The sequence below is a fragment of the Meleagris gallopavo genome, chromosome 1 (genome assembly GCF_000146605.3).
Source record: "Meleagris gallopavo isolate NT-WF06-2002-E0010 breed Aviagen turkey brand Nicholas breeding stock chromosome 1, Turkey_5.1, whole genome shotgun sequence".
NCBI lineage: Eukaryota > Metazoa > Chordata > Aves > Galliformes > Phasianidae > Meleagris > Meleagris gallopavo.
Genome location: NC_015011.2, coordinates 48,177,063 through 48,199,471, shown reverse-complemented (window position 1 = coordinate 48,199,471; position 22,409 = coordinate 48,177,063). Strand labels below are relative to the sequence as shown.

Here is a 22,409-nt window from a genome sequence, read left to right as displayed (position 1 = left end):
GGCGGCCTCGGCGGGCGCCTAAGATGGCGGCACGGCGCTCTCTGATGCGGTCACAGCGCGGCGCCACGCTGGGGGAAGGCCCCCCCCGGCCATGTCGCGCCTGCTGGCGGCGGTGAGGGGCTGGCGCGGCCTTGCAGGTCAGAGATTCCTCCGCAGTGATTCGGTGCCTCTGGGCCCTGCCAGCCCCGGGGCTGCCGCGCTGCCGGGCGTTATTGCTGGGCGCTGCGGTGGGTGGGAGGGGTGTGGGGTCACAGGCGAGGTTGGATCCGAAGCTACCGTTGTTCGGGAAATAAAACGACGATTTGGAAAGCTTCCTAATGCCTTCACAGTATTGCTTTATTTAACGCTTAGTTGTGTTGTCCTGTGGCGACATACTTGGTGGTCCTCTCTGTGGGTAGAGATGCTGGAAAAACTTTCATTTTTTGCGGTTCAGTCTGTAACTATACTTCCTGGCCTGGATCTCTGGGCTGTTATTCCAGTAAGTCATCGCACAGCAAGTGCTTCAAACTGGGATTATCAGTCATGCTGTGTAAGTAACCCCAGTCAGCAGTGTCACACTGCTCCCTCAGCAGTCTCAGTCGAGTGGTGCTGCTGTGTGAGGCAGCTTCAGACCTGCTTATGCTCATAAAGAGTTGGTTATGTCTGTTCTCAGAACCTGGTCCTGTGGCATGGCAGCACAAACTGGTGTGGCAGGCAAAACAAAAGGCAAACAATTCCCTGAACGTCAGCCATTAGGCTCATTGTCATCTCCATCAGCTGTGACAGAAATCCAAAGTTGGTAAAGTTGTTTCAACTGTTTAATTTTAGCTTTTGTTTTACTGTGCACTCCCACAGCTCCCAAGTACAGTGCACGCATGTAATTCCTTTTAAAAATTTCCTGCTTGGCTGTATGTGGGTTTGGAAATGGGATACACAGCCATACTTCTGAGAAACTGCTTTCAGTCTGACAATATAACATATTGGAAAGTGAAATAGGGATATTTTTGTGATACGAGGTAAGTAAATGCTACTAGGAGTAAAGTCACTTGATTATAATTTTAACGTTTTCTAATTGGAAAGTTCTTTTCCTTTGACATGGTGCATTTCTTTTCCTCTAGTTTGCAAGTCATGTGTTCTCCGGAGATTCTCCATCCAGCCAGCCCAACAGAAGAAGATTCCAAACCGGTATTTGGGCCAACCCAGCCCCTTCACGCACCCACACCTACTTAAACCAGGTTAGGTTCATGCTCAGCATGATTCAGTCACTGGCATTCTTTCTTTTCTCTGCTTTTCTGTGGTGCTTAGGACAGAATATTGTTCTGTTGCATCGTACACGTGTCTGTGATTTCATCTGTTTATGATTAGCTTAATTTACCATGTAGATCACTCCTAAAGTACTCTGAAAGAAACATCTCTTATTTATTTCCCTAGAAACTGCAACAGATACAAAGAGCACAATAACGCTACTTGATAGAGCAAATTCTCTCAATTAAACACTATTTCTCAACATAGTTGCTACCATTAGTGATGCAATTTCACCAGCAGTGAACAAGAGCCAGCATGCTGCGCTTGTAAAAATCTGCATGGCCTTCTGTAACATGGCCTGTCTTGCACGTCACTGTCACCATTGCTGAAATACACCACCCACCTCCACCTCACTGTGCTCACATCCACACTTTGTTCTCCATCAACGTTCAACAAGCATCAATGAATGTCATTGTGTGCCATTTTTCCACATGGAGGAATTTAATAACACACCTTAGCTTCATGAGCTCTTCCGTAGCAGACACCATTTTGTCAGAATGCCCCTTTGCTGCCATCTGTAGCACAGCAACAAAATGCAACAGAATATTGGTGAGAAGGTTCAACCTCTTTTGCCGTACCACCACCATTCACCTCTGTTGTCATGGACCAACGCAGTAAAATAGGAGGAATTACTTTCACGGAGCCACAGAATCTTAGGAGCTGGAAGGGACCTCTGGAGGTCATGGAGTCCAACTCCCCTGCTTAAACAGGTTCTCTAGAGTAAGTTGCACAGGAGAGAGTACAAGAGGATTTTGAATATCTCCAGAGGAGACTCCACATTCTCTCTGGGCAGTCTGTTCCAGTGCTCCGTCACCCTCATGATAAAGAATTTTTTCCTGATGTTTGTATGGAGCTTCCTGTGTTCCAATTTGTGCCCACTGCCCCTTGTTCTATTGCTTCACACCACTGAAAAGAGCCTGGCCCCATCCATTTGACTCCCACCCATTGTTAAGATCCCCTCTCAGTCTTCTCAAGGCTGAATAGTCCCAGGACTCTCAGCCTTTCTACAGAAATAAGATGACGTTGCTGTGCTGCAATTATTAATTTTAAAAGAAAATGCCTTCAACGCAAAGAGGACTCCAGGCCTCACGGTTGGAAGGCAACTGAGGTTCCCAGATTCCACTCTATTGCAGTCTACTGGACTGTTTGCAGTAGTTAGCTGACAGGAACGTAGTGGAGCATAGGAAATATGCAGTATAATATTGCAGAAATGTGGAATCAGGTTGCACTGAAACAGTTTCTGTATTCTATGTCATTCTACATCTATAGATAAAACAAAGTAAGAAAATTTCTACCCCAAATACCAAGCTGTAAAGTTTAATGCAAATGGAAAGTGTCACTTCTTTGATTTTTTTTTTTTTTTTTTGTCAGAGACAAACAAGCTGGATAGAGCCTCCCCCTCTTGCCCTACTCATGCAAGAATCCATTTACAGTAACAGTCAAATTTTGATTTTCTTTCCTACACTTTCCTACTACCTTAAGGAGTAGAGAAAGTGTATGAAATTATAATTTAGCAGTATGAAAATGCAATCTATTTTAAAATAGGATATTAGCCAAAGCACTCAGAAGGTTCATGTCTGAGTCTATAGCACAGTTAAGGAATCTCAGTTCTTAAAAATATATACTTAGACAGTTGTTGGTTGTTCTTTCGACTTCAGTCCGCTTTTGGTGATCTCTTGATTGCTTCACTTGTCCTTTGTGACTGGTACACTGTGAAACAGACTTTCATCAAAGGAAACATTTGTTTAGAGTCATTTGGAATATAATATTTAGCTTCAGAAAAATCCAGGTCTTTAATTATTGAGAGCAGCTACATCTTCCTGAGAAAAGATTCCTTCTCTTAATCAGATTGATGCCAGCCTGTAGGTCATGGTTTCCTTCTGCTTGGACTCCTGTAGGGAGAACGTCTGTGTTTCTGACTCCTCTCCCTGTATCTAACTCTCAGTCTGCCCCTTAGAGTTTAGGACTACTTACTTTATGAGTTGACTTAGTGTGTATTTGAACAGACATTCTAGCTTTGTCTGAGGAAATCAGTGCTCAGAGTAAGGAGGTAATCTTTGGTTCAATGTCCAAATGCTATAAAAAAAAATAAATCTGTTTTCAGCAAAGTTCAGTTTGCCTTGCTCTCTTCTTTTTTCCTTATCTTTCTGAAAATCATTTCTACCAAACTTCTGTTCACAGAATGCTGTGGCTGATTGTCTGGATCTACCAAGTTCTGTGATTTCTGCCTTTGCACAGAAATATATATCAAGAAAATCTAAGTGTTTAAAAGAAATTCCTACCTTTTGCACAGTGGAAGAGCAGAGTAAGCAAGGATGTGCTGCAGGGGTGAGAGCTGAGAAGATGTAGGAGAGAGCAGTGGAAAGGCTAGCAGGGACTGCAGTGAAGCCATGCATATGAAAGGCATCAAGAAGCAAGCAGAAATCATGCATGTGAATAGTAGAATATCATGAGGGACTTGAATTTTTGTTCTGATTTGTATTTTTTTTTTGGTCATAGGAGAGGTAACCCCAGGATTGTCACAGGTGGAATATTCTCTTCGCCGGCACAAACTGATGACATTGATCCAGAAGGAAGCCCAAGGCTGGGAAGGATTGGACCACACAGTGATTCTGCTATCCAACCCCATGTACTACATGAGCAATGACATCCCCTACGTCTTCCACCAGGACACGAACTTCCTGTATCTCTGTGGGTTCCAGGAGCCTGACAGCATCCTGGTGCTGCAGAGCCTTCCTGGCAAGGCGCTGCCCTCTCACAAGGCCATGCTTTTTGTGCCCCGGAGGGATCCGAGCCGAGAGCTGTGGGACGGGCCCAGGTCAGGCACAGATGGGGCCATCGCTCTGACAGGAGTAGATGAAGCTTACACTATTGAGGAGTTCGGGCACTTGGTGGCCAAGCTGAAAGGTAACAAAAATGAAGGGGGATGAGATGAGGCGTGGATTGTAGGGTCTGAATGGTACATCTTAATAGTTCTGGGAAGAAACTGTGCTGAGTAGGTGTAGGCTCCTCCCTTAAATAGCTAATCTGTGAGCCTGTATTGGTAATGGAAGCAAGGAGGGTCTCATGTAAGTGCTTTAAGATACTCTCATTAGAAGTAATATATTCCTCTTGGATGACTGTAGAAAAGATGCAGGATCTTAATTTAGGCATCTAAAGCTAACCAGCATGAATTCCCACCTTCTGTCCCACATGATCTCAGTGACAGTACTTGTAAACTGAGAGGTGGTCTGTGCAAGTAAGAGGCGTTCTGCTGCTCCTGCCTATTATTCTGTGTTTGGCCTATTCACAGAAAATTTTGGTTAGGCTGACATCTTTGATATCCATTATATTTTCTTTGGAAGTCCAGTGAGGTGATGCAGAACTACTTCTCATGGGTTCTGCCTCTCAAATGTGACCTGAGTTTTTTGGGTACGCGCTGACAAGAAAGGAACAGAATAAACAAGAGAGCATGTGTTGTTTTAGGCACATCTTCTTTGCCAGTAAGGCCAGAACCACTCTGAAGCACTGGAAACTTGAAGGAATTCAGTCATAATAGACTTGAAAAATGATCCATCAAGAGAGTTTGTTAGTTCTCTCACCTTTGTTCCCATTAAAAATGTTCCTATGGGGAAATGGGTGCTAATTCTGATGTTCTAAATGAATTTTCACATAGGTAAATATGCTTGCCCTCAGCAAGCTGAAATAAAATGGCTGAAATAAGCAGTTGCTCACCAAAGATATACTGAAGCATGGTCAATAATGACCCTGAATCCATGCAGTGGATAAATAAGAGAATGATTCAAAACATGTCCCACTGCAGTGCAGTGATTTGCTTGCCTACACCACTGCAACTTTGATACGCAAGCTACATTCACCTGTGCAAGATCAGCGATGATCAGAAAACCCAAAATTTGCATACAAATGGGGATTTGTCAAATCTACATGTTATGCATTGCTAATTTTCTGGATTTTAAAGGAATCTCTGGTATTATCTGACAGTAAATATATGATCTGTAAATACAGATTCAGAGAAAATTACCAGTGCAGCTACAGGTCTAGCTTAGGAGGAGTGATTTTGTACAGTGGATGAAATTTCTGAATTTATCTTCATCTGCATCAACATTTGTTTTGTATTCCAGGTGAATCAAACAAGGTGTGGTATGATGTGACTAAACCAGTGCATAAAGAACTGCACACTGACTATATGCAGCCCCTGGCTGAGATAAAAGCTCGGAGCAAAAATCACATCCAAGGCATCCGGCATCTAGTGCAAAACCTTCGGCTGATCAAATCTCCTGCAGAGATTGAAAGGATGAAAATAGCTGGACGAGTGACATCAGAGGTACACAGTTGTATACTCTCAGAAAGAGCCAGTGCATTCCTTTAGACAAGAAAGCGGAGAGGTGTTATAGCATGAGTTAGGTTGGAAGGATAAGATCTGATCTTAGTTACTGAACTGCTGTTTCTCAGCTATTAGCTGGGCTCAGCTCCCTCCACATCACAAGGAGACACAGGAAGACAGCATGTATCACTAGCTTCTCTCAATTAACGTAACTTCAGCCAAAATGAGCCAGCAGGTGTTAGACTTTGTTTTAAAGTTGTGTTTATTCTGGAACAGCATTGCCCCTTATACCGTCTCCCCAACTTCTCCTCTCCTTCCTCGTGCTACTTTCTTCTCCATTTATTCCATTATTTTCAAGGAAACAGCTGATTTTATGTATTCCCAAAAGACAGCAGGTAACAGCAGGTCCTTTATTAACTGAAAGGTCCTTTTATTTGTTTATTTATTTATTGTAGGCTTTCATAGAGACAATGTTTGCCAGAAAATCTCCAGTTGATGAAGCCTTTCTGTATGCAAAGGTGAGTGTGTCATTGTTGGAGGTGGGATGGAAGGGTTAAGTGTTTCTTACTCTTCCAGGAAATTAGGAATATCAAATCTCCCTATAATGAAAGAGAAATAAATATCTGTCTTTCACCCAACTCTCATGGTGCCTTGGGCATACCCCAAACTCCCCTCAGTCAAGAACTGTAGCCTTGTTTGAATAACTCTTTTGATTTATAAAGATATAAAGAGTTGCACTGTTGCAGCAGATTGTTTTGGAGTGTGCTTGGAGATGTCAACAGAATCCCAATTTGGGGCTTATAATAGCAAAAATGTTTTTCTTCCCCTATGGATATATATCTTGTACCTGGTAGCCATACTAGAACTGTTGCTCTCAGATATGGATGGGCTCCAAAGTTCAGTTCTCTTACGCTGAGGACAAAATATTCTTCCTGGAGGTCTTTTGTTCGTTGTCTTTATTTCCAAGAGTCAATAAAGATGGAATCAAAGCACCACAAATGATTATTATGAATTTAAAGGCATTAAAAAAAAGGTGGGGGATGGGTAAAGTCAACTGGAAAGTAAGCTTCTTCTCTAGTCCCTCTTTGAAGATGCTGGTCTGATTCTTCAGAGCACCTTGAGTGTTGCGGCAAGACACGAAGTAATCCCGTCAGTGATGGTGGGAAGCTACTACAGGAAGATTTGGTTAAAGGAGTGCACAATTTATGTGAGGGAAGTTTCTGTGTGGGAGAAAAAGCAAAGGAAAGCCGTGAGGAAGAAGGATGAGGACGCCTAAAGAAAATAAGAGATAAAGGGGGAGACAAAACATAACAGCTAATTCCAGAAAAGTTGTAAAAGAGAGGGTTGGCTACATCTGTGTTTGAGTAAGTGTGTCTCATGGACAAGAGTCCAAAGTGTGCCTTATCTACGCAGACTGATAGCTCTGGAGACATACCAGCCCAGTAAATGAAAAATCCTGACTTTGAACATAAGCTTTCAGTAGAGGAATTTTTTTACCGTTTCCACCCAGAATCAGTGAGAATTCTGGGACATTTGGATCTTCTTCTTCTTACTGAACATGCAGAGAGATTATATCTGCAATAAAGATAATTCACTGTTGATGATAAATCGTGCAACAGATATGATAATTGAGAAAGGAAATAAGTTACTTTTATGTTTTAGTTGTCTGCTTTTTGCTTAATACAGAGCTGTGAGGTTCAAGAAATTACTTCCTTTAAGGTTTGTGATTTTGTTACCTGTGTAAATCAAATGCACTTTGTTTTCTACTATTCATTTTACAAACTATCACCAAGGCAATGAGGGAGGGGAAAAAAAACCCAACAGCTGGAGTTTTGTGGAAAAATGGGAAAAAAGCGAATTTTCATTTATTGAAGGAGTTCTTCCTAGCTGGGAGGTTGTTTGGGATGACTTTGGGAGACCATTTCAGTGAAGACTCACTTTTGTATACAGAAGAATTTCACCTTTCACATCTGAAGAAGGGTGTATCTAATTCGTGTATAACTTGTTAGCAGTGTAGTGTCTGCTTCTGCAGCTTTTGCAACAAAGTAAGTGCAAGGAATTCTTCAGCAGTGTTTTCCTCACCTTTACTGAAGGTCTAAATTCATCTGCTATTGATGTCTTTTTCTACCATACTTTCCTACAAAACCAGCTAAACAAAACTGGAGACACAGTTATCATTGTATTATATGAAACAATTTTATTGTACAAGATGGAAGTGCATATAAGACATTTTGTAAAGCCTGCTTCTCTTGACTCTAGCCTCTCATTACATCAGCTTATCATAGTTATCTTAAAGCAATGTAGACACCTGCCTGCACATTTGGCAAGGAAATGCAGTGAGATGCATGTTTGAGTTACATCAACAGGATTTGACCTTCCATTCTGACACAGATGGGCCTGTGCTGATGTGGCACTGAGACACACGTCCAACTTGTAAGGAAAATCATTTTAATTTTAGTGTATTTTACAGCTCAGTTTTCCACTCCGCATCAGGATCATAAAATCTTCTTCACTACGTGTAGGCATTCTGGAGTATTCTGTCCCACGTGCTTTTGCTAATTACAGAAAAGACAAGCTAGTAGTATACTGAGGATATAGAGGGGCTTTATAGACAAGTTTATTCATTTCATCTGCTTATCTCTGAAGAAAGGTAAAGCTCTTGAATTAAAACTTTTTTTTTTTGTCATGCTTTATAACCTTTTTATTCATTACTGCTCTAAGTATGCTAAACATCAAAACACAGCTGTTGTCTTCATGGATAATTTGCAAACCTGTGCAGCAACTAACAGTGAAACTTTATGTAGGATCAAATCCTCACGTGGATTTATGATAACATAATGAATTTCTGATGCAGTATGCTTGTACCAGGGAGAGCTTCCATGAGATTGTATGTAGGTTTAAAATGCTCTCTTGAAAAATGGGTAGTTCTGTGGTATTTTCTCCAGTGCTCTGGAAAACTTTCTAGGCTGCTTCCATGTGATGAAGTCACTTCACAGTTTCACTTTGCGTAGTACAAATTAAAAAAAGATTTGCAGGACATGAATCATAATAGCTCCAGGGCAGTTAATCATCAGGATCAGCACTAACAATCTCCTCCTCTTTGAATTGGTATTGCAGTTTGAATTTGAGTGCCGAGCTCGTGGTGCTGACATCTTGGCCTACCCGCCTGTTGTTGCTGGTGGCAATAGATCAAACACTTTGCACTACGTGAAGAACAATCAGCTCATTAAGGTAAACCATATGCCGTCCAGTTACTTGAAGTGTATTTATGTGACACACTGTCCCCATATGCATCCCCTTGCTGATCTGCTTTGGCTGAACAGATCAAAACACTTCAATGTTTTCAAGTTAGCGGGGGAAAGGGATTCTCTCCTGGTAAGCTTTACTGTCAGTGATAGATTAACTTCATTCCTTCTGGTCTCTTTCTCTCTTCTATGCACTTGCTGCTGTATTTTCTGTAAGGTGGAAGGACGTGGAAACAAGCTTGTAAATATTTAATTTAGCAAGGGTGCCAGCTCCACACCATGTTTCGGTGGTGCAGTACTGGATGAATTGCTGCCCTCACAAATGAGAGGACAGCTGTAGCAGACGGAGTAAAAGCACTCTGGAATCCTTCTGCTGTCACTTGCATTTCTTGACCTTGCCTTGCAACCAAAGGTGCAGTAGTGCATTCCTTCTCTGGCTAGGCTGAAATGCATTTCAGACACCATGTAGGCCAATAAAGCAGGGAAGGGGAACAAGAAAGGTCTAGCATTAAACAATGAGAGACGAATTAGATAGTTGTAGGTAACTTAATGTATTAATGAATATATTTTGATTATTCGTAGCATTGATTTGAACCCTCTCCAGCTTTCCTGATAAAACACCTTTAGATTCAGGTAAGTATTCTGAGAAGCAGAATACTTACCTCACTGCTCTATTCGGTATTTTTGCTGGAGCGTATTTATGTTTCACGTTAATGCAGGATGAAACTCTTCTTGCTAGCATTGTTTTTTCTTGAAGCTGGCATACAAGCAGACCTTGAAATGATCTGTAGAGACACATTTACAAAAGATATGACAGACTGTTTTTGGCAGAAATAAACCTCTTTTGTTGTTCTGTCATCCAAGGTCAGGCATGCACGTGTAACTTCAGTTGCTTCTGTTAAAGTTGATCTGTTAAGCAACTGTCACTTGTTTTTCTTCTAAACTAGCAAGTAGGAGGTTAAACTCATAAACCTGACTTTTCCTTTATGAGCTGCCTCTTACACATCTTGTTGCCAAATAGGCTGACAAGGTATCTAAGTCAGAAGGTATCTGAAGGCTGCGTATGGCCAGATGTGGACTTCAGTCCATCACTTAGTGGACTCAGCTTTAAAGAAAGAGGACAAAATACTTGACATAACAAGGCAGTGAACAGTCAGACCACAGGCTGAATTTCCTTAGCCATTAGAATGTTACTTAGGACAGGTACTATAATTTCATATTTTACTTAAATAATTGAACCAGCTGTTTTGAAAAAGCTTTAAATAGGGTTTAAATGGAAAGTAGTAGTGAGACCATCTCACTTCTAGTTTCTGTACAGTGTGTGTGTGACACATATCGACAGTAGCTAGCAATGGAAGCAATGCTAGCATTATTCTTTTTTCCATTAATATGCTGGAATTATTCTTTGTCATGCCACACCAAGGCTGCTGGCACTGTCACTGACCTGTAGAATAAATCTCTATGAAAGTCTCTATATAAAGTAATCATGGAAGGAAGGTAAATCCACAGATAATTAAATCCAAAGTTTTCACAGATCTGATTGCTCTTAGTTGTTTCTCACGCCTTTAAGGAGGAAAAGTAAGGCAGTGGGTTTGTTCTTGGACCTCGGTCTTTTTGGCATTGCTTTTTTTGGAAGATGTGCAGTCAGCAATTTGATTGACATAGGACAGTTTTGCTGAACTGATTTGGAGACTTGTATCTCCAGAAGTCTGTTTTTCATCACCAGACAAATTCAGAAGTATATCTTAGAGCAGTCAAGAAAGCTGCAGAAGAGAAGAAGAAAGATGGTACAAATTATTAAACAGCAATTCTACGGTAGTGATATACTATCAGAGAAGTTATTTTGCTGGATCTTGTGACAAGGCTAATATTTTTACTCGTTAATGATCTTCTAGGTAGCTCAGAAACCTTTTTTTTTTTCCTTACAAAACCTTTCTGTCTCAGTCACAAGCAGAGAACTAGTGGTGAAAGGAGTCAGCTGTATAATTTGCTGGAATAGGAGTTCCAGTGTCAATGGGGCTGATATCTCAGAGCACAGAATAGTTCAAGGGAAATGTCTTTTTTACTTCAAAGTGTTCGACATCGGTGTGTTAGAGCTCAGATTATAGATAAGCCTAATAGTGAGAGACTCTTGCAGAGAAGCAATCCAACTGCAGTAGCCTATTTATAAGTAATAGCAGCTGGCGTGTTGTTCTGCAAAAGGAGTTCACATCTCTGCAGCTGCTTTGCAAAAATCACTGCATCATCTCCTTTCCTCCTCTCTGAGAAATCAGTTCACTTAATACCCACTGATCCACACGGCATTTTTCCCTGTTATTCTCAGGATGGTGAAATGGTCTTGCTAGATGGCGGATGTGAGTCCTCCTGCTATGTAAGCGACATCACACGAACCTGGCCCATCAATGGAAGGTATGTTATGACAAGGCTGTTTTGAAGGAATGTGAGAAGCTCTTCAATAATGCGCAGTCTGAGTGTATGTTTGTAGTCTGTGACAATAGCTCAAATATGTCCCATTCTGTAGTTCTTTGGGAGAATGAAATTATATAAACAAATCCTTCAGTGTGAGAAGCTGTATTTCCCACTGCTTCATTAATTACTGCTGTTTTCAGGTATTATGGTATGTTTAAAGAGAAGGGATGGTTTGTGTGCATTCAGCTGTTCCTTGGGCAGAGTATTAGAACAGCAATTTAGCTGACCAGTACATGGCTGGTGCAGTGTCCCTGTGGTTGTGTGTTTGATTCCTGCATGTTGGGCTCAAGTGTGTTCTGTCTCCAGCAGTAGTGTTGCCTTGGCTTGCTTTCGGGTAAGGAAGTCAAGCAGAAACCCTGCCTCTACCCAGTGTGTTGAAGGGCATGTCTCAGTGATACCTTGTCTGGCATTTCCCATAAGGAGACAGTTGCTTTCCTTTCTGACTTTCCTTGCTTCAGCACTGAACTGAGTTTGTCTCTAAAATAGCTTCTGGGTGGAGGACTTCATTGTGAGAAATGTGCTTTGTTCCTTTTCTCAATGATTTGCAGGTTCACCAAACCTCAAGCAGAACTGTACCAGGCTGTCTTGGACATCCAGAAGTCCTGCCTGAGCCTCTGCTCCCCAGGTATGAGTCTAGAAAATATCTACAGCCTCATGCTGAGCCTTATTGGACAGAAGCTGAAAGACTTGGGGATCCTAAAGAGCAGCATCACTGACAGCCACTTCTTTAAGGTACCTGAATGTTTTTTTTAATCCAGCTTCTCCCCACTGTGATTGTTGCATCTGTAGGTTATGTTAGTGGCTTTGGTTTAGATCAGGAATATGTTTTTGAAGTGAATCTTTTAATTATCCCTACTTAATGTGCTTTAATTCATGTTGTGGTCTGGTCTCAGTGCTGGACTGGATTTCTTTCAGGTGAGGCTAAACTTGAAGATTTGTTTCAACCCCTAATGGGCATTCAGCCCACGATTTAGTCTGAAATAACATCCAGGCCTTACAGATGCGCAGTGAGGATACTGTTCTCTGACACTTGCTTTTTCCCTCTGCAAATCCATTCCCACTGGTCTGCACTACTTATTAATGTCGATGTAGCTTTAAAATATAAATAATCCAAACAGACCTTGGGAAATGTTGGCACTGATACAGAAGGCTGCGTGCAGGGTCAACTGCAGGCAATTAGTCAGAGTTTTGAGATTTGTTTAAAATAACATTAATCTGCAGTGCCACCAAAAAGTGCAGCCCAATTTCTCAGTGTTTCCACCTGCTGCCTCTTCCGCACCTCTCTGTGTCACTGCTGGGATTCACAGAATTATCTGCAGAACACAGTGGGGAACTGGGCTGCCTTGGAGCTAAACCTGCAGGTAAAATAGGATTGTTTTGCCATTAGAAAAGTTTTCTGGTCCCACTCACCGCAAATCTGCATGATTGCTGATGCCAGTACCAGAAAGATGGCAGGGACCAGGTGACAGAACTATCCCTTTGGCAGCAGTATGAATTTCTGCCAGATTTAATTGTCCTACTGTGTCAGTACGGTAACAGTACAAGTTCTCGCCTCCGAATGGAGGCGATCATGCCAATTTCTCTCGGCAGGTGGCAGCACAGCCAGATGAGAGCAACGTCTGCCGCTCAGTCCCCAGCGAATATGAGGAGCTGGGGGACAGAGGAGGAATTAGCTCTTTGATTCCTGCTGAGGGGCGCTCCTCTCTGGAGGGAGTGATTAGGATGGTGCAAGGGGAGGTGGTAAGAGTGCCCAGTAGAAATGGGTTAAAATCCTGCTGTACCTGCTGAATGAAATTGGCGTTGCTTCTTTTCTTTAATGCATAGGTGACTGCTTCACCACAGCACCTCGCAGCTGTGCTGGCTGCTGCCATTTGTCGGGGTCTGCTGATAGGAGCAACACAGGGTGTGGATGGTTAAGGGATGGGAAGGTTTGGGCAGCAAAGGTCAGTGACATAAAAACTGAAGTCTTTGCCTGTCATGCTAAGGTGTGGATGTGCTTAAGCTTGTGCTTGAGTGGAAAGGCATTCAGAATAGGCAGTTGGTACTGTTAGGTTTTGAGGGCCCTTCAGTTCTGGTAAATCAAGGGCCCAGAGACAAGCAGATAACTAAGCACGGCGCATAACCGCTGTCTTTCTTCTTCCCATCTTCTGCATTTGAACAACAGATTGGCTGCATTTAATTACCTCCATAACACTTGCTTTGTTTTCTGTCAGGCTGTTCGAAGGTACTGCCCACATCATGTGGGCCATTACTTGGGCATGGATGTTCATGATACCCCAGATATATCCCGGTCTGTCCCGCTCCAGCCAGGCATGGTGATAACCATTGAACCAGGTAAAAAGATACAGTCAGTGGTGGACAAAATCATATAACACTGAGGATAACAGTACTACTTTGAGTTGCTAGTTGCTTCTTCTGACCAAAGCATTCAAGTCCCTTCCTGTTGAACTTGAAAATGATTGAAGTGTTAGAAAACCTTGTCTTACACCCCTCCCAAAAATATTAGAATATTTGAAAATTGTGTTTCCATTTCAAATACAGCCAACGTGTGGGCATGAATTCTCAGAAAGTGTCTGTGCAGCAAGAGACAGAATAATTTAGAACTTAAGACTGCTGGCATTTGATCCTCAGCATTACAGGTCAGTTGCAGTGCAGAGAAGCAGAGTAAATTCATTTGTGCTGTGGTCTGTGTTATTGTAACTAAACTACTACCAGTCACTTATAGTGTAAGTTCCTCTTGAGCCTTGCAGCCCGCAATTACAAGCATTCACAACTTATCTTTGCAAACGAGACATTTCACAGTGAGTATTTATTTCCACTCGTCACCTATTTTGGAGCTGTCAGATGAAAACTGATATTTAATTCTTGGCTCTTCTCTCTTTCTATTTGGAACACTGTTAAAATCATCACTGTGAACACAGTATTGAGAGCAAAAAGTGCCAAAGGACCAGCTGTAATTGTGGAAGTTTTTATTAACGTGCTGATGTCCGTAGGCACTGTCAGATACTTCCCTTTCTTTGTTTACCAGCTGCTGTGGTTGAGAGGAAAGAGAGCAGTTTTCCTTATTAAACTTCTTCAAGGTCAAATTCTTCTTATACTGCTGAAAAGCAAACCCTGTTCTTATGGTGGGTGCAGTGAGGGAAAGGTGTTTTGGAGAGTGTGGCATGTTTTAATTCCCTCCTTTCTTTCAGGACTTTATATCCCTGAAGATGATGTGAGTGCCCCGGAGAGATTTCGTGGCATTGGTGTACGCATTGAGGATGATGTTGTGATAGCAGACGATTCGCCTCTCATCTTGTCTGCTGACTGTCCCAAAGAGATCTACGATATCGAGCAGATCTGTGGCCGCAGCTCATGATGCCCCTCCTCTGCCTCTTGCATCCTCCTCAGGAGATGCATGCCTCCAGGGATGCAGAACCCTGTAACTGGCTGCACTTGTCAAATGATGGAGAGTGTGGACAGTTGATGGCTGTTTCCAAAGCTGAGGCTGGGAGGCGGAATGCAAAAGACTCTGGCACTGAGTGCTGAAAAGCAAAGCAACCTTTTCTATGTGTATTTTCCTTCTGATTTGACTAGTGCTGATATTGAGCTGTTGCAGAACACTGGGGTGGATTCATCCCTGTGTTGTGTGGGTCCGTCTGTTCTGATGCCCTTGGATAGATGGACAGTAGCAGAGCTTCAGTCTGGTTCCTCTACGGATGCAGTAGTGCAACTGCTGAGACCAGGGTCCTGTTGTTTTATCCTTTTGCAGTAATTACACAATAGTCAGAATTTAAAAGTGAAATTCTGAAAAATGCTGCTTTTGGAAAATAAAATCATTTCAAACACCTTTGACTTTAGAACCCTGGGTGGAGAGGTTTTGGTAGTTGGGAAGATGAGTTTGGGAGGTAGCCTGAAGCCTGCGCAGAGTGCTTTTATTATTTTAAGAATAAGGATATCTTTGGGCTTGGTTCAAACAGATGCAAAATAAGCCAACAGCAGAGGAAAACATCTCATGTAGTCTTTCAGCTTATTGAAACGTTTGAGTTCTGGAGGTTGTTCATTCTTGTCTTCCACATTCCATTCTTTTTATCACAGATCACCATTCCAGGCCCTGTTCTGAGCCTGCCACTGCCCTGTGAAGCCAGTAACATGTTGGCTGTGCCGGGCTCCACTGGCAGGATGCTGGTTGTCACCTGGATGTGAGTTGATCAGTTCTGGGACAGTCACAGCATCCTTCTGGTTTTTGCTCTGTCAGCCACTTCAGCAGTGCATTTGTGAAGAAAGCAGCATGAAGAATTGCAAGTTTTATACCACTTATTTGAAATAATTTGCCTTTTCAGAACACTGAGGGCGTGAGCACTGCTGGGTTTTAGGTTTTGCCAAATGCCATCAGTAATGAATGCTTTGTGATAATATTTTTGAGGCAGCTGCAAATGTGACTTGTGCCAAGGATGGATGAGGAGTAAAGAGAAGACTTCCTGTCAGCAACAGCATATCACCCAAACCATTGTAATGCCACAGTAAATATACCTATTTGAGGCAAACATGCTGTCTGTGTATTTCCTGAAGATATCTTGACAGTCAACTATTTAACATCTGAAAAATGTCTCTAATAATATGTCTCCTGTTACATGTTGGCTTTTTCTTTGTATCATCTTTATTTTCCTTTCTAATTGCAGCTTTAGGTATTTTTCCTCTCCGCTGCTTTTTTAATTCTCTTCCTCTATTCTCTTGTCTTGATGCACCATAATATCATAATTTCCTAACGCCCGCTTTTCTTCTTAGTCATTGCCTCTTCCTATTTGTTCCCATTTAAATCCCCACAGTAGATGTAAGCAATGGTAGTCAGAGTTCCTGAGTTTGACTTCTGGCTCTGTTGCTGTGTAACCTAGAGCAATTTCTTTTTAATCTCCCTTTTTTATTTTTCTTTGTTTCATTTGACTTAATGAAGGCCAGGCAGTGTCATGCATATCCCACTGTTTTTAATGGAAGCAGAGTGCAGCCACCAAGGTGTTAATCTGGCAGCCAAGACATACTGTAATTTTGTTTTTTAAATATGATCAAAAATGAGTGCTTTCACAAGGTTTAATGTATCAAGCTTCACCTAGAAGAGAAAATCTACTAATCTCTGATGGAAGTTATGGTTAGATATTTGTGCCTCACAGTGTAAACTGTTAGAAGGGAGGCTTGTCAAGTGTGGTTGCAAAGAACTGATCGTTACTTTTGATGTCCTTCCAGTCTAACCCATTTTTCTTCCATTTGCACCTGTTAGAGCCATACCAACTGGGAAATATCTTGGATTTTGGAGCTATGTAAGTAGCTGAAAATACATGTGTCTGCTGATGACCACATCTGCACATGTGCTTAGTTGCAGAGTTAGTGGTTAGATGTACTGTAAATAAGCCTTTGGAATACATATTAAAAAGTGATTTTAAAAATAATACGTTTTCTAGAAGGTCATTTATTGAGCCATCAAGTTGCATGGCTATTAAAATGATTTAAAAACTTCAGAAACCATTGTTTTTCAGAGAGATTTATAAATGGTCTGTAAACTATCTTGTACTTCAGATAACTTTGTCAAATATAGACAAACACGGATTTCTTTTTCTCCTGCAACTTGCAAACACCAGTTGATCTTAGGAATGTTGAAGAATTTTTGTCAGTAAAGAAGTGTCTGGATGGGGAGTACTGGATCTGCTAGGACTGACTGCTGTGCTCTGCCATGCAAAGTGCCTGATTCAGGCTGTGAGTTGCTCCGTATCCTACAAATCTTGCAGAGTTTCTAGCCATTTCTTCAGCATAAACTGCTGCAAATGTTTTGAATCTGTTGCTCCATAAGAGTGCATTCAATAGAATGTATCAAATTTGAGTGTTACCAGCTGAAATTTCTGAGGGCTTTCTCTCTGTTGTTGCCGAGGTAGATAATCAGAGTATCAGCTGGTACGTCCACACATGCCACTGCATCCCTTGAATACAACCAAATCTGTGAACATTTTACACATCGCTCATCAGGAAACCAGTACAAAGAATCCCTTTTCCGACTGCGCGTAACAATGACGTACGTCCCTAATCTCCAGTCGTATCCCACTTTATTGCCTTGAAGAGATTCCTCGCTCCAACCACTTGGGTGCAGGAGCAGCTCAGTGGCAGCGCAAGTTGTCATCTGCCGGATGAGAGTGAATCCATTTCCAGATCCTCACTGCAGGATCCACTTCTTTCACTGGCTCGTACGAGCTTGGGTATGCATAACCTTAAGGCACATTTTCTTGGACTTCTTGATTCAGCAAAAACTCAGGTATAAGCAAGACACGTTAGGGAGGGATTTTTTTTGGAACTAAGCCACAGCTCTTAAGTGAATCAGAGAATGAGATGAAATTTTCAGTTCAGTCAGCCATCCTAAGAAGAAGCTGCTTGGCTTTCAGAGAAAGCCTCGGAGACTCTTCTTGACTTTCCCATTTCATACTCTACCAGCAACCTGCTCTGCTTTGCAGAAACTGGTTGGTAGTAAAGTCCCATTGTTAAAATACAGTCTGAGCAGAGGGTGTTAATTTGTAGATGTGCTTCCGTCATCAAAATGGAAATAAATTTGGCATTTAGCACAATTTGCCACTCAATCTCTGTTACCCGTGAAAAATACAGCATGTCTTCTAAAACTGTATTTGACCTTTCACAAAGCAACCCGATAGTGTAGAAAGGAGCACACGAGACAGAATGGAGATGGAGGCTTCTGGGAATGTACAGTGCAGTGTAGAAGATTCAGAAGGAGGGCATAATTTGGAACCAGGGGTGTGCGGGCAGGTGGTTATAAGAGCAAGGGGAGGACAATCAGGTGTAAAATGGCTATTCGGTATCGCGTCAGAGCAGCAGGTAGCTATGACTGGTTACGCAAGCCAGGAGACCCTGATTGATTCCTCTTTCTCAAGAGGGGGGGAACAAAGCAGTCAGATTGTATTGATGAACTTGGTCTTAACAGTTAGTTTAATTATTTCGTCTAAAAATCAATAGAATTATCAGATGAGAAGGTTTTTTGCACTTTCATGTTATTGATCATGTGTCATGCTTTAAAAATGTGAATTGGGGAAAGTAGGTTTCGAGGCAAAAATCTTCGCTATGATGGAGAGAACGAGGCTGAGGTTATGTACTTCTAAGCTTCCAAATTGCTGCTATAGAAATTTAGTAATTACTCCTAGGAAAATTATTGTAAAGCTAAAAAGTGTTAGGGTTAAACTTAGAAAAAAAGCCATATGAGATAAATGACCAAAATGTTCTAATTATGATCAGTAGTTCATGTAACTGGATAACAAAAGTCTGCAATAAATTGACTGCAGTAAGTGAAATTTTTTTATTTCTTCTGAACTGGTTTATCTAGGAACCTGTATAGGCATTTCTCATTAGTATGCAGAGCGAAACTTCATTTCAGTTTCTAGTGTTTCCGAGATCATTGCAGCATCTCTGCTGTGTGGACTCCTTTCACACATGCTTAGCCTCTGCTTTATTAAAAATCACTGTTTGGACAGCACTGGCTCTGGCATCGTGTCTGACTTATAAAATTGTACTTCAGAGATAAAAACAATAAGTTGCATTTTAAATCAGAATTTATAACAAATGGATAGTGAAGCAGGGTAAGTTCAACAGTGCTCTCCCTTCAGCTCCTTTTGCCTTCTCAGTTTGTCTTGCTTCTGTCCTACCTGGCTGCCAGCTCTGAGCCTTCCCCTGAGCGGGATACAGAGCAAGGAAGCCCTGTTTTCCTGGGACAAGCTATGCCTCAGCCCACCTGCTTGCTTCTTCCAAAGCACCACCCAATATCTGGCTGACCACACCCAGGCTCTACTGAAGATGGGCAGAAAGGAACAAGGAAAAATTTCCAGGTCCTCCATGTGTCACCGTCCCTTGCTGACTCATACCACATTACGCTTCGTTAACTATCATGATTGAGTTAGCCATTAACAATCACAAAGGAAAATTAATTCCTGCCTGGATAAATCTGATGACCAGAGCTTTGAACAAAGAAAAACTGAAACAAAAGTCGGTTGTAGACAAGGAAGAATGGTTTCTGTAGGGTTTAAAATGTGCCATTCCCTGGATTCTGAGGAACCAAGTAGTGCTGTGCAGTTGATTGCAGTCTTGGTTTGGGAGCTTCTTGGGAATGTGGGTCTGCAGTGTGCTGTTATAGGCCAGAACAGACCATGTCTGAAGCTCTGTGTTGGTTTTCTCCTCTAGAGACCACGAAGAACCCAAGTTGGTTTTCTTTAAGGAACCTTTTCTTGTCATGATCCAAGCAGGAATATCACGGCAGCAGAGAACTGAAACGCTCAGCCTGTAACTCACTGAGCAGGTACTAGAAGACGGGAGTACAGCAAACTGGCTAAAATGTAGTTCTTTTCAGGAAAATAGGTTCACTGAAGTACTTTCGGTTTTTGTTGCTTCTTTTTTTTAATCAGTACATTCGACCAATATAAACAATGATGTGTGCAGGAGAGTGAGACTTTTTATTCTGAGGCAGAGCAAAGCTTCTGAATGCACGATGGCATTGGCCACTGATCCAGGTTAAGCAGCCTGACTCTCCTACAGGGAAATACTAGCAGATGTCAGGTAGCTTCTTATCATGTTGATCCTTTACATGATAGAGGTATTGCTCTTAGTTGGGAAAAGTATACTGTGTTTTTCCAGTCTAATATGCACATAATAGCGCAAAGCTATGTAAGGCTACAACCAATACCTCTCTAATTAACAGCGTTACATCTGGGTTGTGGACATGGAGCAGACAATGTAGTCAGTCAGGGAAAGTCCAGCTGTTGCTAGTAGAGGAGGAGCGGGCTTTTAAGCTTGGCCAGTACAGATCTTATTCCATGATAAAAACTGGTGTTTCTAACACTGCCTTTGAACACCCTTCCTTAGCTCCTCATGACAGCCTGATCATTTCTATACAGCAGCTCAGGAGAGGTTCATCATTCACCTCGTTATGCCTGTGCTGGTGTCCTACCATGCCATCAGGATCCAACCTTGATCTAACAACCGCTTCATATTTTCAGGGCTGCCTCTTGGATAGACAAGGTTTGATATGGCAGCTGGGACTAGGACAGTCCCCATCACAGGGCCGAACTATGGAGCTGGGTCTGGCTGACTCCTCACACACCACACACGTTCCCTCAGTCCAGCTCTCAAGTCTTCTCCTTCCTAGAGGAGCAGAGTCCCTATGGGTGGCTCAGGAATCTCCTGTCCTCGCACGGCAGCTGCCTCCATCGCAGAGGCTTTGCATCTGTAGCTGTTCGCTCAGGACTCAGAGAGATACCCTCCTGCAACTCAAAGAGATGTATGCAGCCCCCAATGCGCGCCTTTCATTGTTGTCAGATTCTGTAAGGCCTTGCTGAGGTCCCTCTGATGCACTGCGGATATCTGGTTCATATATCGCTCTCCAATTTATGCTTTTCCCTGATCTTTTTTTTCCAGGAGATGAGCTTTTTAGCAGCTACATGGGTGTTACTGTGGTGACTGTAACCAGGCAAAAATGTACCGTTCATATTGAGATGGTTCTACAATTGTGGACTTGGATACGACTAAGAGATTTCTAAAGGCGTGCAGTACTTTTTTTTTTTCTTTTTTCTTTCCTTTCCCTTCCCTGCAAAACAGAAAGAGATTTCTAACAAATTTTCAGTTACAAAGTATGAAGTGGATGATTCATCTTCAAAAGCATGCATGTATTAGTTTATATATAAACACACACATATTATGCACACAAATGTCATGCCTTTTAGCTAGTTAGAGATTTTAAAGAGCTTTAACCAAGCATAATTGAGATTTTTTGGATGTTTTGGCTTTGCATTTCTTTATGCTTCATTTGCTTTTCTTGTTAAATTTGATTTTAACTTAGAACGTCCAAGGGTTATAGTTTCTGGGCTTTGAACAATTACATTATCTCTGCAGTATATTTTACTGTAAATCACTGCCGTGTAGCCTTAACACTGCCTCCATCTTCGTTTTTCTTCCTGTTGTATAATGTAGTTTCCCCACTCCATGAGGTCTTTGAGGAGATGGCATTCCATTCAGTGACTCTCACCTGGTGAGTGCCTTTCCAAAGGAAGGTAAGAATGTGCTGTCTGAAAGATGTCATTATTACTCTCGAAAACCAGAACAAAAATGTATCATTTTATCTTACTTTCCCAGAAAAACAAAATAGGACAAGTGTAGCAATTAATGAAAAATAGGATTGTAGTGCAAACCCACATTCTTAATATGATGATAATTGCATATTAATCCCAGCAATTAGCCACGAGCTGCTATTATCCTCAGTGTGCAGCTCAATCTGAAATTGTAGTGATGTTAGTAATGTATACAAAACTGATAATCTGCTTCTCTAGGCTTGTTTAAGACAAAAAGACGTAATCACCAAACACCACATCTCTCAGTGTACCCATTTCTGTTGACTTACAAGCTAACAGAACCGACATGAACATCTTCTATAATACAGCCTGCATTCAGCCAACAGTGACGCAGAACGAAAGAGTAGGAGGCACCCTTTGATCAGTTTGAATGCTTTCCTATTAAAATCATTGCACTTTACCTGCTTCATTTATCGCCAAACTTGGTAGCTCATGTGTGACAGCAGTCGATTCCCAGTAAGGCATCTGGTCTTCATCTGGAGGTTGGGGAGGAGAATGCTGGGGTGGGGAATTGCTTCATTCAGCCCTTTGCTCCAGCTGTGAAGAGTCCTTTTCATTACAAACCCATACAACTTATTTTCACTTCCACTGCAGGCATTATAGAGAGGACAAGGAGCAGTTCAATGTTTCATGAGGAGCTCAGATACCTGCTCTGAGTTCACTGTTGCTTTGACAGTGGAACTATGACTGTGATTCTATAAAAACGTCTGCAACTCTGAACTTTGTCTCCTCTGTCAGTCATATTTATCTGATGAGAATTAGCAAAGGCAAATCTAGAAGGATCAAGAACCAGAGAGGAAAGGCAGAAAACAAGCAATGGAGAGACATATATGTTGCATGACTCTTCTCTGGTAGGAAAGATCTTGCACACACACAGAAAAGAAAATCAAGTTTTCCAGTAAGTATCACAATCTCTTTAATTCTTTTTCCTAATACTTGACGTAA

At 41.9% G+C, this 22,409-nt stretch overlaps 1 protein-coding gene across 3 annotated transcripts; it reads left to right on the top strand.

Moving 5' to 3' along the window:
- The first annotated feature begins 7 nt into the window (after positions 1–7).
- XPNPEP3 (X-prolyl aminopeptidase 3) lies at positions 8–16,745 on the top strand. 3 transcript variants are annotated; one of them, XR_002114095.2, is made up of 12 exons: positions 8–137; positions 1,098–1,214; positions 3,784–4,191; positions 5,406–5,608; positions 6,064–6,126; positions 8,726–8,839; positions 11,177–11,262; positions 11,871–12,054; positions 12,913–13,062; positions 13,536–13,656; positions 13,864–13,961; positions 14,514–14,600. XR_002114095.2 is itself a non-coding variant. In XM_019614595.2 (11 exons), the coding sequence occupies exons 1-11, from the start codon at positions 92–94 to the stop codon at positions 14,678–14,680; spliced, it is 1,659 nt and encodes a 552-aa protein (XP_019470140.1). In that variant the 5' UTR covers positions 8–91; the 3' UTR covers positions 14,681–16,745. The 3 variants fall into 3 exon arrangements, 2 of the variants coding, with proteins under 2 accessions (XP_019470140.1, XP_010708892.1); XM_019614595.2 differs by lacking the exon at positions 13,864–13,961 and having other exon boundaries at positions 14,514–16,745; XM_010710590.3 differs by lacking the exons at positions 12,913–13,062; positions 13,864–13,961 and having other exon boundaries at positions 14,514–16,745.
- Positions 16,746–22,409: the final 5,664 nt, after the last annotated feature.

Bases quoted from the DNA above. Each gene is read 5' to 3' on its own strand.
- XPNPEP3 (XM_019614595.2), top strand. From the start codon at position 92: ATGTCGCGCCTGCTGGCGGCGGTGAGGGGCTGGCGCGGCCTTGCAG. The intron at 1,215-3,783 runs GTTAGGTTCATG...TTTTGGTCATAG, and splicing joins CCCACACCTACTTAAACCAG to GAGAGGTAACCCCAGGATTG. The intron at 6,127-8,725 runs GTGAGTGTGTCA...TTGGTATTGCAG, and splicing joins AAGCCTTTCTGTATGCAAAG to TTTGAATTTGAGTGCCGAGC.